Source organism: Orycteropus afer, unplaced genomic scaffold (assembly GCF_000298275.1).
Source record: "Orycteropus afer afer isolate SDZICR_OR568_19922 unplaced genomic scaffold, OryAfe1.0 scaffold00168, whole genome shotgun sequence".
Lineage (NCBI taxonomy): Eukaryota > Metazoa > Chordata > Mammalia > Tubulidentata > Orycteropodidae > Orycteropus > Orycteropus afer.
This window is the reverse complement of record NW_006921755.1, coordinates 6,149,784-6,167,201: the sequence shown is the minus strand read 5'-3', so window position 1 is coordinate 6,167,201 and position 17,418 is coordinate 6,149,784. Positions and strand designations below refer to the sequence as shown.

The 17,418-nt window shown below is 41.4% G+C and overlaps 1 protein-coding gene across 1 annotated transcript in view; it reads right to left on the bottom strand.

The window, feature by feature from the left end:
• The window catches only part of GOLIM4 (golgi integral membrane protein 4), a 138,183-nt gene extending 126,089 nt beyond the window's left edge, over positions 1–12,094 (bottom strand). Inside the window, exon 1 of the mRNA XM_042781762.1 lies at positions 11,908–12,094. Within this exon, the coding sequence (XP_042637696.1) occupies positions 11,908–12,094 (187 nt within the window). The remainder of the gene's footprint in view (positions 1–11,907) is intronic.
• Positions 12,095–17,418: the final 5,324 nt, after the last annotated feature.

Below are 17,418 nucleotides of genomic sequence, written 5' to 3'. Positions count from 1 at the left end.
CCTTCCTTCCGAGGAGTGGCTGGTGGGTTTGAACTGCCAGCCTTCTGGTTAGCAGGCAAGTGTCTTAGCCACTATGCTACCAGAGCTCCCAAGAGACATATAGGTGTGGCTTTTGTCTAATGGAGTAAACCCAAAGACATTTCACAGAAGAGCCACAAAATTGAGAGGATTACACCAGCAGAAACACTGCCAAAGTAGACTGAAAGGGACAGTATCAAATGAAAAGAGACCATCAATTACCAAAATTCTACTGGCAGGAAGCAGGCTCAGAAAACTAAACCAAAACTGTGATGCTACCTTTCATGAAAAACAAAGGAACAGAGGATGGAACAGGGAGCCACAAGGGCAGAATCAAGAACCATGAAGAATTATTCCCAAGCCTTACAACCTAATCAAGGGATGTTTACCTAGCTAGATTTCAGAATTGCTATGGACCAACACTTTGGTGTACCTTACATTTTCAGCCTTTTTAAGCAGGAATATGTATAATATTCCTTATGCCTATCCCATCATTATATATAGATTGTATGAAGGGCAGACAACTCAACTCTTTAGTTTCAAAGATCTACAGATAAAAAACTACACTCAAGGAGTTGTGTTTCAGGAACTATACATGAGGAGTCACACCCATACCTGGATCCACTTTAGATGATTTCTGGATTTTGAGATGATACTCATTTTATACAGTAAAGATGATTTATTTTTCATTTTCTAAGAGAAGTTCTATTTGACATCAGTACAATTTAACATGTTTCACAGCATCAAAACCTCTAAATAGGACATAAAATCCTTTTAAAAAAAATTCTTTTATGTGTATGTTAATAAAGAGCTCTTGTGGTGCAGTGGTTGAAGTATTTGACTGCTAACCAAAAGGTCAGTGGTTTGAACCCACCAGCCGCTCCGCAGAAGAAAGATGAGACAGTCTGCTTCTATAAAGATTTACAGGCTTGGAAATCCTATGTGGCAGTTCTATTCCATTCCACAGGATGACCATGAATTGGAATCAATTCAATGGCAGTAGGATCTTTTTTGGGGGTATGTTAATAGGCTGAAATATTGATTCAACAGAGCAGGAATTATGGATTTATAGTATTAAATATCACTAATGTAAACCTGATAAACTGTTCAACACCAACCAAATTAACTCATAAAATAATCATCAACTACCCAATTTTAATGTGTTTACAATATTCATTTAGCAGTATCATAGCTGTTGTCAAGAAAGCACACAAGCACCACCAAAGCTGCCTTAAATATCCTGATGTTGAGATTTTGTTGTTCTAACAAAAACTCCACTTAAAGAGGTTTTAAATGAGATACAGACTGAGAAATTGAATATTTGACTCTCTGCAGTGAATTGCTTGATGTGGCCCTTCTAGCCATTGTCTTCCATGTTATCATGTATTGTAAATCCTATTATCCATGCCTGTTTAGGGTGGTGTGGTAATTAAGGTTGTGTGTCAACTTGGCTGGGCAGCTGGTAGTAGTTATTACCTATAATGACTGGCAATCAACTCTGTGGGGAAATTTGCAATGAGCAACTGAGTAGCCACTTTTAAAGTCCTGATTATTAAAGTTATCCACTTGGGGTATTTCTTTTGAAGCAGGAGGAAGTAACTAAAACAGGTGGGATAGATCTTGAGCCCCCCCTTAGAGGAAAGGGTAACTCAAATCACCACCCTTAGCTTCCTTGAGGGAACTCTGGTAGCATAGCACCTAAGGCATTTGACTGCTAACCAGAAGGCTGATGGTTCAAACCCACCAGCCACTCCTCGGAAGGACGGTTGGGCAATCTACTTCCATAAAGATACTGCCTGGGAAGCCCAAGAAAGGGTCACTATGAGTCGGATCCGCCACCACAGCAGTGAGTAGCTTCCTTGAGGGTATGTAACTTCTAGAAGGGTATATAACCTTCTGGGAAGTTCATTCTCCCTCTTGCTCCAGTTCTGCATTTTGGCTCATCACCATCTTACCCCTGAATTTGAGACAGCAGCCATCATCTGATGTACTGATTTAGGTTCATCAAACCTTGAGAATCGGGAGGATCTTACAGACCTGAGATTTGCCACCCTGCCACCACCAGTGTGTGAGATGATCTCTTGTGTGTCTGTGAGTTCTGTGAGACATTAGAGCAAAACAGAGAACCCTAAGACAGAAGGGAGATTATTGAGAGGAGGAGTTAATGTCTGAAATAATGGAGTGGCATAGCTGTTTGGACATTTGGGACATTAACCTCCGCCTCATGGGGATGGCCTTGTGCTGATCCTTCTAAGAGAAATTGTTTAAGCACTCTCTTAAAATGATTACACCCTCTACTCACTTATCATCAATCCCCATTATCCAACATTTCACATTTATAGCAACAATAAAAAAATCTACTATCTGACTATTTTGCACATTAATGACATATGCCTGGCAGGAATGAACACTGAGGTGCGAGGCAAGAATAATGCTGTGTCAACTAGGCTGGGCCATAATTCTCAGTAGTTCGGCAGTTATATAGTGATGTGATTTGGCAATGAAATAATGACGTAGTTATGCTCCATTTGCACATTATGCCAATTTTCCCATAATGACCTGGTCTTTGGAACCTAACCATGTCGATAAGTAAGGAGAGGATGTTATATATGTATAAATCCTCTTACTCTCAAAGGAAAGCAGATGGTATCATCCAAGTGTTCTATAATGCCTTATCCTTCAGAATGACAGCACATCTTTTACTTTTCTATTCTCTATCTATCATTTTGTGACATTTCAAATATGAAGAGTTAAAACAACATTTTTCTTTTAAATGTCATACTGTTGTAGAGAGCAATTTATCTCATTTTCAAGTCCCTGCAGGCTATGAGTCTATTTAGTGAGGCTCATTAGTAAAGAATAGTGACTGACATGTCCTCTGCATAAGGACTCCCAGGGCAATAAAAACAAAAAGCACAAATATGCTATTCAAAAATACACAGCATTGTTTAAAAACAGCAATTCCCATTTCTGCTAGAACTGACAAAAGGGTACTGTTGGCCTCCAGAGATAGACAAAGCAATGGAGGAATGCTGTGTTTTATCAGGCATCAGGATGTACAGGCTCTGTACTTAGTTTGAGACACATGATAAGTGAGTTACCTGCCTCAAGATCAAATTTTCTTAACTGTAAAGTTCAGAGTTTGTATTAGATTTATGCATTACTAAATTTCAGACACGCAGGTACCCCTCACATGAGTTCTTACCGTGCCCGTGCAAAACCTGTACAAATACTGTTACCAATACTCACTTTTTCCCCTAAAATCGATTTCTAAAAAGGAAACTTTATACCACTATCTTATGGTGCGAAAAAAAAAAATCTGATTTATATGTCATTAATGGATGTTGTTGTTGTTGTTATTTGCCATTGAGTCAGCTCATCGTGACCCCTCCTTGGGTTTCCGAGGCAGTATCACTACAGAAGTAGGACTGCCCAACCTTCCTTCCAAGGAATGGCTGGTGGGTTTGAACTGCCAGCCTTCTGGTTAGCAGTCTAGTGCCTTAGGCACTATGCTACAAGAGCTCCACATTAATGGATGGTAACTATAAAAATTAAATACAATAAAACAATAGGACAATTACTGAATTCTAGCTATCAAGCTGTTCACCACCTGAAATGTACTCTCTTTACAAAAGAAGATGAGCAACCATAGCCAGGAGAAAGACTCTAGCATCAAACTGAAAGTTTCTTTTTGATTTATCAAGAAGATATTGAAAAGGAATTGAAAAGGGTCGAAGTGTTTCACTATGTGATTTGATGTCACTTAATGCAACACATCATACCACCTAAAATTAACTCCTGTACCAACCAAAGTCATCTTTCATAACAGCAGCAAATGTCCTATACTCTGGAAATACTGCATCAAATAATTAGGCCTTTTACTTCTGATTCTATATTTTATCTTGAATCCTCATATGACCCACCTAACCTACTTTCTCAAAACAAGTAATATTGTCACGAGACACTTAAAAATAATTTTGAGGACAATGAAAGAACATGGGCTAGGAAGTTCTAAGCTCAGTTTCATTAGGTTAGATTTTGACAATGGCAAGTTAATTAACCCCTCTAAAGCTCAGTGCAAAGCAAAGAGAACAAAATTCATATTAAAGTGCTATCATCACAGCTGTTAGCTGCCGTCAACTCGGTCCCTGACTTATGGTGACTCCATTCACAATTCAATCAGACTCATCCACAGCATTCTCACTGGCTGATTTTCCGAAGTAAGTCACTAGGCCCTTGTTCCTGGTCCATCTAAGTCTAGAAGCTCTGCTAAAATCTATCTGGCAACACAAAAGCCTCCACTGACAGATGGTGGTGTCTGTGTTGAGATGAGCTGGCCAGGAATTGAACCCTTCTTCCACAAGGAAAGCAAGAATTCTACCACTGAATCAGCACTGTCCCTTTCATCACACTTAAGAGAGATACTATATGTAACGTGCTAAGCACAGTATTTGAACACAGTAGGCACTCAATAAATATTATGTGTTATAAATAATTTAATACCATCAAATAAATTTTCAAAATCCCATCAAAACAATTCCTTCCAAATAAAAGTGGCTTGAAAGTTCACTATTTTTCTTTAGCTTACCTGAACTTTAATATATACATATTGAGAAAATCTTTCACTTCCAAGCAAAGCTACAAAGCTGCAAAACACTGAAACCACTTAGTGGCAAATGTAGCGGAAACATTTTGTACCCAATGATAAAACAAGAACATTTAGTTGTCAAAATGAAAAACAGCAACTCCTAGTTACTACCATGTAAAGTACTATGGGGTTTTTTTCTTCCCAAAAAGGGTCAATGTAGAAAATGCAATGTGGGAGTGTCTTAAATCAAAGTCTCAGAGCCAAACTAGGCACACAGTTCTGAAAAGAACCACAATTAAACCACAGCTTATCCACTAGATGTAGTAAAACCAGTCCAAAAAACAGTTACTACCCAGACAATTCCAATTCAGAATGACCTCCATGTTGGTCAGAGTAGAAAGGTGCTCCACTGGGTTTTTTAATGGTTCATTTTTCAAAGTAGATAGCTAGATCTTTCTTTGGAGATGCCTTTGGGTGCTCCCATCTCCAGTCTTTCAGTCAGCAACCAAGGCACTGTTTGTACCGCCCAGGGATAAAAAAAAAGCCCAAAGCTGTCAATACTAAATCAGCAGCATAGTTCTGGTCACCCAATGAGTAAGTAGTAAGTGTTAATCACTTTACATGTATTTTATAAGATGTAAGTACACAAAACAGACACTGGTATCCTAATCAAAGTTCAGAGAAAGTAAAACTTGCCTGCTCAAGGTCACCCTGCTATAAACAACAGAGGTGCAATCAAACCACATTGGATACCCAGTCCATTCTGCTTTCACTATTTCATTGATTTCTTTTAAGCACATACAGATATGAGCAAGAACCTTCTTGCTGCTTTGAAAAATCATCAGCAGAAATTAGTCCTTTTTTCTCTCCCTTCTCTGTTCTAGTTTCTCTCAAATCATCTGCTTTTTGTGCCACACCATCTCCAGTCAGTCTCCATTACCTCACCTTTAATTGACTCATTCCTGAGTCACTGAAAAATCTGGTCTTGTGCCCCAGTCCTATAGAGAACTATTCTTGCTAAGGTAAGCAAGAATAAAAAAGTCAGGGTAATGGCTCCATTCCACTTGGGACTGCCCCATCTTCCTCCCACAAAGCAGCTGATGGGTTCAAACCACTGACCATTTAGTTAGCAAGTGAAGCCTTAAACACTGTGCTGGAAGGGCTCCTGTAGGACTTAAACTAAAGGCTGCAGATATGTGCAATTCTCTTAAACAGTCAACCAATATTTACTTAGACAGTGATAGTACTCTCACTATAGAGCTGCCATGCTCCAATTAACCTAGATGATGAAATCAAACACAATGTGTGCAATGAATTGTAGATTCTTGTACAGATCACATATTTTAACAGGATGCTTCTCTAAGTCAGATTTTCAAAAAGTATATAGACGCTTTTATCTTTTATTCAGGGAATAATTTTAAAGCAAGGTTTTACACACAAATAGAACCAACAGAACTTAAGGGTATTTATTTTTATTCCATTTTTAAAATAGCATACCAATTAAATACAGCTTGACAAATATTTCTTTTTAAACTGCAAGATTTACTTTAATGAAGATGTCTATTTAACAGACAAAACCTAATTGATATTCAAAACCTTGTCCTAACTTTATACTTTAAAATGATTACATCACCACGCACGGCCCGCTCACGGTTCTCAATTATTGACATCTGTGAACAAATCTTCTCTCTATGAAATTCCCTAAGAGTTCAAAATACAATTACACCCTTCTCAGCACTGGGTACTGGCCAACACTACCACTCCTCATGCCAACCTATTGCAGAAAATCAAATCCAAGTACTCTGACTCATTCACTAACATATATGAACACACATGTAAGCAGAGAAAATATCATGGGGTTGACAGACCACCTACTACTTATCGAGCATCTACTACATGGCTACCACCAATCACTGGAGATGAATTAAAAAAAAAAAAAGTCCTTGAACTGAGAGAGACTTGAGACTTTCACAAAAAGAACAAAAATAAATTAATAACTAAAATAGATTTAGGGTAACACGAAAACAGAGAAGTAACAGTTTTAATATAGCATGTTCCTGCTCAGAACTAATCCAAAAGGCTAAGCACTGGGGGAACCAATGGCAACTAGCTTAAATGACAAATGAGACACTCAGAACAACACCCGCCCCCCCGCCCCCTTTTTTTAAGGAGTATGATATGCTTACCTGCAGGAACATAAAAACATTCTGTAAACCCTTTCTTGATGGTTTCTGGTCATCACTGGGAAGACAGAGAGTGCTGCCGTGCAGTAAATACAATGCTTTAGCCATTGGGGATTTTTTGGTTCCTACACTAAATGCTTTTTAAAAATTGTATTTTCACTTAATTATGTATATCTGTCACACATCTTATTTTTCACATGTTTCTCTAGCAGTCACACCCCCTCCTAGTGACCCAAAAGAGAGTTAATCAGTAACCATACTCTAATTCTAAGTTTAAACTGTTGGGGGAAGATCCCTTCTCCAGAGTAAAGTACACTGGATTTATGCCAGTTTATCTGTTTTCCTTGTTGCTCAGATCCCCCTGCTCCCCACCCTTATCCTGTTTATTCCAGGTTTTAGTTCTGAATGACAAGGTGACAGAAATATGACCACCAGAAGTATAAATGTACTGCTCAGTTCTCATTTTCTCCTGAGAATTTAATGCTGATAAAAACTGGCAAAACAACATTCTAGAAAGTATGGAACATGTGAAACATGTCAGCGTTGCCCCTGGTTTCTCTAAATCACACATTCTTATCAGATTAAGTTATCTGAAGCACCCGGCTCTTAAATTATTAACAAACTTAATCAGTGCAGATTTCATTTTATAACTTATCATTTGTTCATATATTCTCAAAATCAAAATACTGTGTTTGGTAATTGATACTTTATTTAGTCAGGTAAATTCAAATTGAGGAGCTAACAAACATTCTAGGAATTGCCCTGATGCCATCCGTAGAATTGCCTTCAGACCTGCTCTCCTCAGTAGCTGTCAGAGCCATTTCCAGAACTGTGGGCACTTCCTGAACTCCCAATCACTGGAGAACTTCAGGTGTCAAATTCAGTCTTCAGATACTTGTGTCCCAGCTGCCTCTGCCCAAATCTGCAGAATGATTCCAAGAACCATTTCAAGTACAACTTTCCCAATCTCAGCAGCACAGACTTTCCATACAACCAGGGGTTCAGACAAGGTAACTCAGAATAAGAGAAACAGACCACAGCTGAGCAGTTGAATTCAACAACTGTTCACAAATTTTGCAACAGTTCCGTCCCAAGCTGTGTGAACAAAAGTCTCAACCCCATGGTAATTACAGCTAATCTTTAATAAGCACCTACTATATGCCAACTGGGAGCTCTGGTAGCATAGTGCCTAAGGCACTTGACTGCTAACCAGAAGGATGGAGGTTCAAACCCATCAGCCACTCCTCGGCAGGAAGATGGGGCAATCTACTTCCATAGTGATACTACCTCAGAAACACAAGGAGGGGTCACTATGAGTCAGGTCCGACTCAAGGGCACATAACAACAACAACATATGCCAACTATGTGCTAGAAGCTTTGCGGACATTTTCTTATTTAAGTCTCACAAAAACTCTATGAAACAGGTAATTCTAATCTCTTTTATGAGAGCTCTGGTGGTGTAGTGCCTAAGGCATTTGACCGATAACTAGAAGACTGGCGGTTCAAACCCACCAGACACTCCCCGGAAGGAAGACTGGGCAATCTACTTCCATAGTGATATGCCTCGGAAACCCAAGGAGGGGTCACTCTGGGTTGGATCCAACTCCACAGCAGTGACGTTGGTTTTTCGGTTTTGGAATCTCTTTTATAAATAGGAAAACTTCAGGCCCAAATTCACACACAAAGTTACAAGGGCAGGATTTGAACTTCAATCTGTTTTACTACAACCAGCCTTTGCTTTTAAACGCACACTGAAGGTAAAAAACCCCAAATGTCTTTGGGACCTGGCAAGTAAAATACAGTAAAAGTGGCTCAGTTTTAAGATTATAAAGCTGTGGTTCTCAACCTTAGCTGCAAGCTGGCATCACCCGGGGAGCTTTAAAGACTGTTGATGTCTGGGTTCCACCCCTATAATTGTGATTTAATTCATCTGGGAGCTCTCCAGATGATTCCAGTGGGCAGTCAAGGCTGAGAACCACTGTGTATAAATACAGAGAAATGGTTCATGACCACTTGAAAGCAGTTTTTAAAAACTTGAAGGTTAAATTAAAACTGTGTTGGTCAAAACAAAGGTTGTTACTACCTCTGCCACCAGTATATGACCCCTGTCCCATTCCTAAGTATACTTAAGGTACAAGATGAACTAAAGACAGACAATGATACACAGAGATAGGCAAATATACTTGTTATTAATGGAGATGGAGTTGCCTAATCTAGCTGACCCTGCATTACCTCCTATTTATAAGACTTCTACAATAGAGTCACTATAAGTTGGACTCAGAGGCAGTAGGTTTGGTTTCAGGGTTTTTTTTCCCTAAAACAAAATGTACCAGGGGTTAGAAGTAAACTACTTTCACACTAAGCTCTAGAGTACAACCCATTCTTAAACTGAAAATGACCTAAATATGCTCACTTAACAAACGTATACCTTCAAGACTACAGGACCAAACTACCTTAACTTTTTAAAGAGTCAATTTTATAAAGTAACTCACTCACAATGAACTCTGATCTTAGTTCAACCCAGGTCAAGAAACTTGCCTAAATGCGTAAGTCTTAAGAATGGAGAGTCTGATGCCCTTAAGACTTATCCTTGCAGGTGGTACATATCCTGCTCTGTAAAAAGGAAAAGCAAACTCTGCACACCATCAGAAAATCTTCACCAAATGGCTCACTCATGTGAAATCCAAAATAAATGCTACAGAAGTCAGTGGACAGTAGTGAACGCACCAATCCTTTTAAAAAAGAAGAAAATCTTTATCCTGCTTGGGAAGTATTCCTCATGAACTATCATGTTCTAATTGCTGCAGCACCACAATTCAGTAGAAAATGGCAAAGGAATAAATTAAGTACTAGACTTTAAGGTCACTCATTCACACTAGCTACATCTTCATCTCCTGCTGCAAAGTAAAAGTGCATTTTAATGGCCTTGCATTACCACTTATCACCACTCCCCTCCCCACTACTCTGTTCATTAAAAACCAGCTGCAACTGAGTTGACTGTGTCATGGTGATCCCACATGTGTCAGAGTAGAATTGTACTCCACAGGATTCAATAGCTGATTTTTCAGAAGTAGATTGACAGGTCTTCTTCCTAGGCACCTGGGAGTGGACTAGAATCTGTAACCTTTGGTTAGCAGCCAAGTCTGTTCACTGTGCACTCAGTGACTCCTCCTCCGCCCATCCCTACTACCATCACCAACAAGAAGCAAATAAAAGGACAAAAGAACTTGAGATTGATTTTCAAAATGAATTATTGCAAACAAAGGTCATGATTCAGAAATCAAGGCTTCAGTCAACATGTTCCAGTACAGCCAGTTGAGGCAGTGAGCTACTGAGGCTTTTTTTTTCCTTTTCTTAATTTGTGTTGCTTTCTTTGATTTTAAAAGCAAGGACACAAAAGTGAAGTCCAAGAAAGCAGACAAAAGTGCCTGAGATTAATTTTTCTACCATAGCTTGGAATGATATTGTTTACTGACTGAATAATAATATATGTTGATTCCCTCCTGAATGTCAGGCATTTTGTGGTATTGAGGATGTACTGGTAAACGGTAAACGTGACAGCACCTGCCCTCACAGGTTCCTAAAATAACCCTACACAACCCTCATATAATCCACCTTCCAGCCAGATTTGGAAAACTCAGTGCTGGTGTTGTACTATTAGATGCACTTTTGTTTGTTTGTTTCCTAGTTCTAACTGCTCTAAACTTCACAAGGAAGCTGTTGACGTCTTATAAATTACTAAATAAATATTCACCCTTTCTCATACCAAATGGGTATTTCAACATGGTCAATTTCAATAACTTTAAAGATAAAAAAAGTAACTTAAGCTTACCAAAATAGGTTTCTCTTTTGAACCAAGCCCAACTCATATACTGTCATTGCCTGCAGCTAAGCAGCTTCAGTAAGCTAAAAATACTTTCCTTTCTCCTAAGCTGGGAAGAGCAAATAAGAATAAGCAATCAGCTGTGTATCATTTTCACTCATCTGAAATTTACTACAAAATACTCAAAATAGCTGGAACAACAAAAATGTATCTGTTTTATACTTGTATACACATACAGACAGAAACATCCAAACAACGTGTATCTTCCTACTAATATGAAATAAACTATAGTTACATTATAAGCAGACTGTCAACATTTCCACTGTTTATAGCTTTACTGTCATTATTAATTTTGTGGTCAGAGGGAGGGCAGTGCATGTGCTAAAAACTAACCCAAGTAAGAGCTTTAAAAGCTATATGAATATACCACTTTGCTCCTTAACAGCACCACACTGTGCTTCTTTGCAGTCATTTGTTTCTGACATTTACATCAAATGAGATTCTAAAACAGGTTATAAACTTTGTCTTTCCACATATCTTCCACTCTAATTGTGTTCGCTGTGTCTGATAAGTGAAAAATTGTATTTCTCCTCTTCAGCTTCCCAAGGTCAATTGGTTAAAGCACACACACCCCTTTGTGATAAACTAAAACCTACTCAAAAAGACAAATACACCTTTTTAAAAAAAAAAAAAACCAAAAACATACCTGCAGGCTGGTGAACAGTAAGTAGTATATAGACTATTTCAACCAATCCAACATCCCTAAAGTCATCCTACTGAGTTAACAGAATAAGAAACTATGTTCCATTTGACTAGGCCAATACTTTGGGCTGTTGGGTCATGGCTTAGAAGTTCCCTGGAAAACAGCAGAGTTTGAGAAATCCCTGTCAAATTCTCCATTTCTTAGGCGACTGACAAGAGTCGACTGGAAACCAAAAACCTAGAAACCTGCCTCCTCAGAGAGGAACTGGCAGGGCAGCATAAGGGTCGCTGGAGCGCCTGCTGGGCCTATAACAAGTGCTCCAGGAAGGGCTGTGGGTGTACCCTGCCACCAAACCCTCCGCGGGACAAGGGGCTGGTGCTATCAATCTCAAACGTAACCGCCAGGAAGAAGCGGGAGGATGAGGTCCCCTGACATACTAGGGTGGGCAGCCCTGCATCGCTCGCCTCTAGTGTTCCTGAAGGTCAGAAGTGGCACCCGCAGACCCAACGGCTCACCAAAGCCGCTTTTCTAGCTGGGGCGGGAAGCGCGGGGCAGAGTTGGCCAAGGGCCGCGCACGTCCCGTTAACCGTACCTTGTAACTGGGCGGAGAGGGACTCCTGGTGCTGCTGGTACTTGAGCGCCACCGCCTCGGCTTTTCGCAGCTGCGTCTGCAGCTCATAGTAGAGCATCGCGCCGTAGAGAAAGCCGAACACCACCGTCAGCAGCAGTAGCGTCTGAAAGATCCGCTTTTGCTTTCGGGAGCACATCCCGTTTCCCATAGTCCCGCCTGGACCCGCGCCGCGGCCGCTCCCGCCGCCGCCGTCTCCTTCTCCTGGTCCCGTCACTCCGAGCGCCTCAGCAGCGGCCGCCGCAGGAGGTGGCCGGACGAAGCATGAGAAGCCGACGCGAGACACAAAAGCGGGGCCAGAGGGGAAGTGGTACCCGCCTCAGCCCCCGCGCCCCGCGGGGCGCGCAGCCATCGACGCCGCTGGGGCAGCAGCCACCAAACTTTTGCAAGGCTCGCTCGCCGCGAGTGTCCGGGCCCGGGATGGGGCCCTCCGCATACTTCTGAGCGGGCTGCTCTTGCGCCTGTCTCCAGACGCTGCTTGCCCTTTTGCCTCCACACTTTTTGGCCCCGCGGTCCGGCGGCGCTCGGAGTCCCGCCCCGGCCGCTCCCAACCCCCTCGCGGCGACTCCCACTGTGCGACTATGTGCACCTAAGGGAGGGGTGCGAGCCCAACAAAGGGAACTCGGTTCCGGGCGCCCGGCGGCGCCCCCACGCGCGGCCCGCGGGGCTAGCAGATGGGTGGAGGCCGGCTGCCTGGCTGGGCTTGGGAGACGGCGGGCCGGTGTCACTGAGCTGGCTGCCGGAGCCTCAGCCGCCACCGCCTCCCACCCAACTTACGTGTCACCCACGGCCCGGCTATTCTAGCCAACGGGATTTCGGGAGGAAGTCCCACTCGGGCTCCTCTCTCATTGGGCCGGTGCGAGTCGCCGTTCCCACCCTTCGGGGAGGTAGTGCCGGGCTCGATTGGACGCCGGCTTTGTCCGTCCGACCCGAGGGCCGCTCCTTTCCCCCGCCTTGGGGGCCGGCTAAGGGCACCTTAGGGAGCGCAGCTGCCTGGATCCGGGGTGCGCCCTCGTGTAGTCGGGATGGTGGGGTGAGGCGGTGGAGAAAGGGACCTAGAGCTTGGGGTGACCGAAGGACGTGTTTCCGCCTGCATCTGGGTTGAGGTGCTGTGCGCACGTGTGTGAATGTGAGAGAGACTGTGTATGTGTGTGTGATCTCCCACTCGGAACACACAGGAATATAGAATATACTTAGAGGAGTACTAGAAGTAACTGAGTACACTGTTGAGTACTCTTAATTTCTTTCCATATACAGTGGGCAGATGCTGTAGGCTCACAGCAGAGCTACATCGTCAGCACAATCTTCATAGTTGAAGCAGAAAACCCATGCCAAGTTGACTCTTGCCCCATCCAACGTACAAACCTGGATGTGTGTGAGTCCACAGATGGTATTGCACGAGTCAGGAGACTGAAGCACGCTAGACTTTGCTCAACTGTCCACGTGGGTTAGGAAAATGAGTTTGCCATTGGCAAAGGGAAAAGAAATGAGCTCCTATTTTTCTCCTCGCTGCGAGTAGAATAAAAAAACAAATCTTACAGGCAGAAATGAGTTTGCATTCATTTTGTCATATATATTTATTTTTATTGGTGGTAAAAATACATCAGTTACAACATTTTTAAATTACATTTTAAAAGCCAACAAAGGTTCCCTATGTAAAAAGAAGCAAAACAAACTTAAAGAAAATCCACAACGCATGTGAACTTTATATATACTTGAGAAGGAAAAAATTGAGGTTATACATACGCTAGCATGTATAAATGATAATTATGTTTCTGCCCTTGACCTGAATTCTGAGAAAAGCAATTGTTTCCCAAATGCCACAGTAAAGTGGAATTTATTATATACTCTGTAATTTGTATGATATTCTATCTGGATTTTAGTCATCACCATCAGTAGTACAGGCAGAAATGGGGATTACCAACAAGTTGTTGTTGTTGTTATGTGCCGTCGAGTTGGACCTGACTCATAGTGACCCCTCCTTGGGTTTCCGAGGGAGTATCACTACGGAAGTAGGATTGCCCAACCTTCCTTCCGAGGAGTGGCTGGTGGGTTTGCCAGCCGTCTGGTTAGCAGGCAAGTGTCTTAGCCACTATGCTACCAGAGCTCCCACCAACAAGTTATGTTCCTAGATTTGTCTTTAAGTTGAATTTGTAGGTAAATTGGAACCGGTGCACACAGATCTTATTTATCCTTACTACAGTGCAAGAAGGAGCTCTGTTGCTGCAGTACCCAAGGCATTTGACTGCTAACCACAAGGTTGGCAGTTCAAACCCACCAGTAGATCCACGGAAGGAAGATGGGGCAATCTACTTCCATAAAGATTTACCACCTCCTAAAACCAATGGAACCCAAGGAGGAGTCACTATGAGTCGGGTCTGACTTGTCGGCACATAACAACAACAACAACAACAAAACCAATGGAAGGAGCTCTGGTGGCATAGTGCCTAAAGCATGTGACTGCTAACCAGAAGGCTGGTGGTCCAAACCCACTAGCCACTACTCAAAGGAAGGTTGGGCAATCTACTTCTGTAGTGATACTGCCTCAGAAACCCAAGGAGGGGTCACTATGAGTCAGATCCAACTCAACAGTAGTGAGTTTGGTTTTTGTTTTTTGTTTTTTTTTAAACCCAATAGAAGGGGCTCTGGTGGCATAGTGGATAAGGCACTTGACTGCTAACCAGGTCAGCAATCGAAACCCACCAGCCACTCTGCAGACAGAAGACAGGGCGATCTATTTCTGTAAAGATTTACAGCCTCAGAAACCCAATGGGGGTCGCTATGACTCGGAATGGACTCAATGGCAGTGTGTGTGTGTGTTCAAGAAAGGAGTTCTGGTTGCATAATGGTTAAAGCATTCAATCACTACCCAAAAGTCATCCATTCAAATCTATCAGCCATTTTGCAGGAGAAAAATGAGGCAGTCTGCTTTGATAAAGATTTCTCAGCCTTGGTAATCCTACCGGACAGTTCTACCCTGTCCAAAATGGTTGCTATTGGGCAGAATCTGCTTGAAGGCAGTGGGTTTTGGGTTTTTTGTACACAGATTAAAGCTGCACATGCAGCAAGTAAAGGTGATTGTGATGAAGAATTTTTTGCAAGTAGAAGTTAGTTCAGTCCTTTCAAAGTGAGGGCAAATTTACATAAGAATAAAAGGCAAGTGCAAATTTTCAGTAAATCATAAATCAGATGTTCGTAATCTGGGGACTCTCTTCTAAACTGCATGGTAGATCTGTTTGGCCAAATACAACATAAAGACCATCCCTGGTATAGAATTTTTTTACATAGACTCTGAAATTGTAAGTTGCTAAAACCCTAAAAGAAATAATTTACAACTCAGCCTCTGATATTTAAACTACCATGAAAATTAAGTGTGCCTGGCATATGCTTTTCCCCAACAGATAATAATTTACATTATACACCCACTCTTCACTTACCCACATGGTTAGTTTCCAAAGACCAGGTAATTATGTGAAAATTGGTGTTACGCAAAAACAGAGGATGATCACCTCAGATCGCAAAATGCAGGATGACTACATCATTACGTAACTACCAAATTATATCAGTATGTAACTGCCAAACCACTGAGAATCATAGCCTAACCAAGTTGACACCTCATACCACAGAATTTGTTACTGCCAGAGGTATGTCGTTAATGCATAAAATAGTTGTACAGTAGATTTTTTTGCTATTGTTGTAAATGTCAGATGACAAGACAGTCATAAGTGAGGAATAGGTGTATTGTTTAAAATGCTTTCATTTACAAATCCACTCTCTCAGCTAGGTTAGGTATTAGATTTACATTTTGGTAAATAGAGAAACCAAAGTTTGTCAAAGTGACTGTGATAGCTCTAGAACTTTCTAGGTTATGCAGACAGTTAAGAGCAGAGCAGAACTAGAATGCAGATCAGAATTCTGCTCTTTCTACCAATTTTTCCCTGTAGAAGCCAAACTAAGTTCCGGTTTTATTTAAACAATTTACATTAACAAATTTTACCTAGTTCATTAATATGAGTACTAAACTTACATGATGAAAAACATGACATCAGGATTGGAGGAAGGTACCTTAACAACCTAAACTATGTAGATGATACAACCTTGCTTACTAAAAGCAAAGAATACTTGAAACACTTACTGATTAAAATCAAAGTCTATAGTCTTCAGTATGAATTATGCCTAAACATAAAATGAAAATTCATACAACTAGACCAATGAACTTCATGATAAATGGCAAAAACAAATTGAAGGTGTCAAGCATATTATTTTTCTTGGGTCTACAATCAATGCCTAAGGAAGCAGCAATCAAGAAATGCAAAAGACCTTTTTAAAGTGTTAAAAAAAAAAAAAAAAGATGTCACTTTAATGACTAAGGTGAACCTGATCCAAACTGTGATATTTGTGATGGTGAATGTTATGTATCAACTTTGCTAAGCTGTGATTCTCAGTGATTTAGCAGACACTATGTAATCATCTTCCATTTTGTGATCCATGTGAGCAGCCAATCAGCCAATTGAAAAGGGAGTTTCCTTGGGGGTGTAGCCTGTTTCCAGTATATCAATGGATGGCAAAGCTCGCTCGCTCGCTCTCTCTCTGTCTCTCAACCTTGCCTTTTTCTCATTGCCTGACCTCCAGTTCTTGGGATGTAAGCCTGCAGAGTTTGGTTTTGCCAGTCCCCATAACCCCATGAACCAGCAGAGGCCTCCAGACTGCCACTTGACCTGCAGATATTGGGTTCATCAGCCCTATGATCACATGAGGCAGCAGAAGCCTTCAGCCTCCCACCTTACCCCAAAATTTGGGACTTACCACCTCCGCAATTGCATAAGCTGTTTTCTTGAAGTAAATTTCTGTATATTTATGTACATGCTTTCCTGGTTTTACTGCTTTAGAGAACCCAAACTAAAATAGTATTTCCAATTGTTGTACATGCATACAAAATCTGGACAGTGAAAAAGGAAGACAGAGGAAGGACTGACACATTCAAATTATGATATTGAATATACCATGGACTACCAGAATAATGAATAAATCTGCCTTAGAGAATGTACAGCCAAAATCCCCCTTACATGCAAGGATGGTGAGATTTCATCTTACTTACTTTGGACATGTTATCAGGAGGGACCAATCACTGGAGAAAGACATCATGCTTGGTAAAGGAGAGAGTCAGGGAAAAACAGGGAGATCTCAATTGGATGGACTGACACAGTGACTGCAACAATGGGCTCAAACATAGCAAAGATTGTGAGGGACAACATTTTACTCTGTTACTCATAAAGTCCTTATGAGTCAGAGCTAAATTGATGGTTAACAACAATTTAAAAGAAAATGAACTGAAAGAAGTTCTGGACTTTTGATTTGTTTTGTAAATATTGCATAAAACCCACAGCCATCAAGTGTATTCTGACTCATAGTGACCCTAGAGGACAGAGGATTACTGCCCATAGGGTTGCCAAGGCTGTAAATCTTTATGGACGC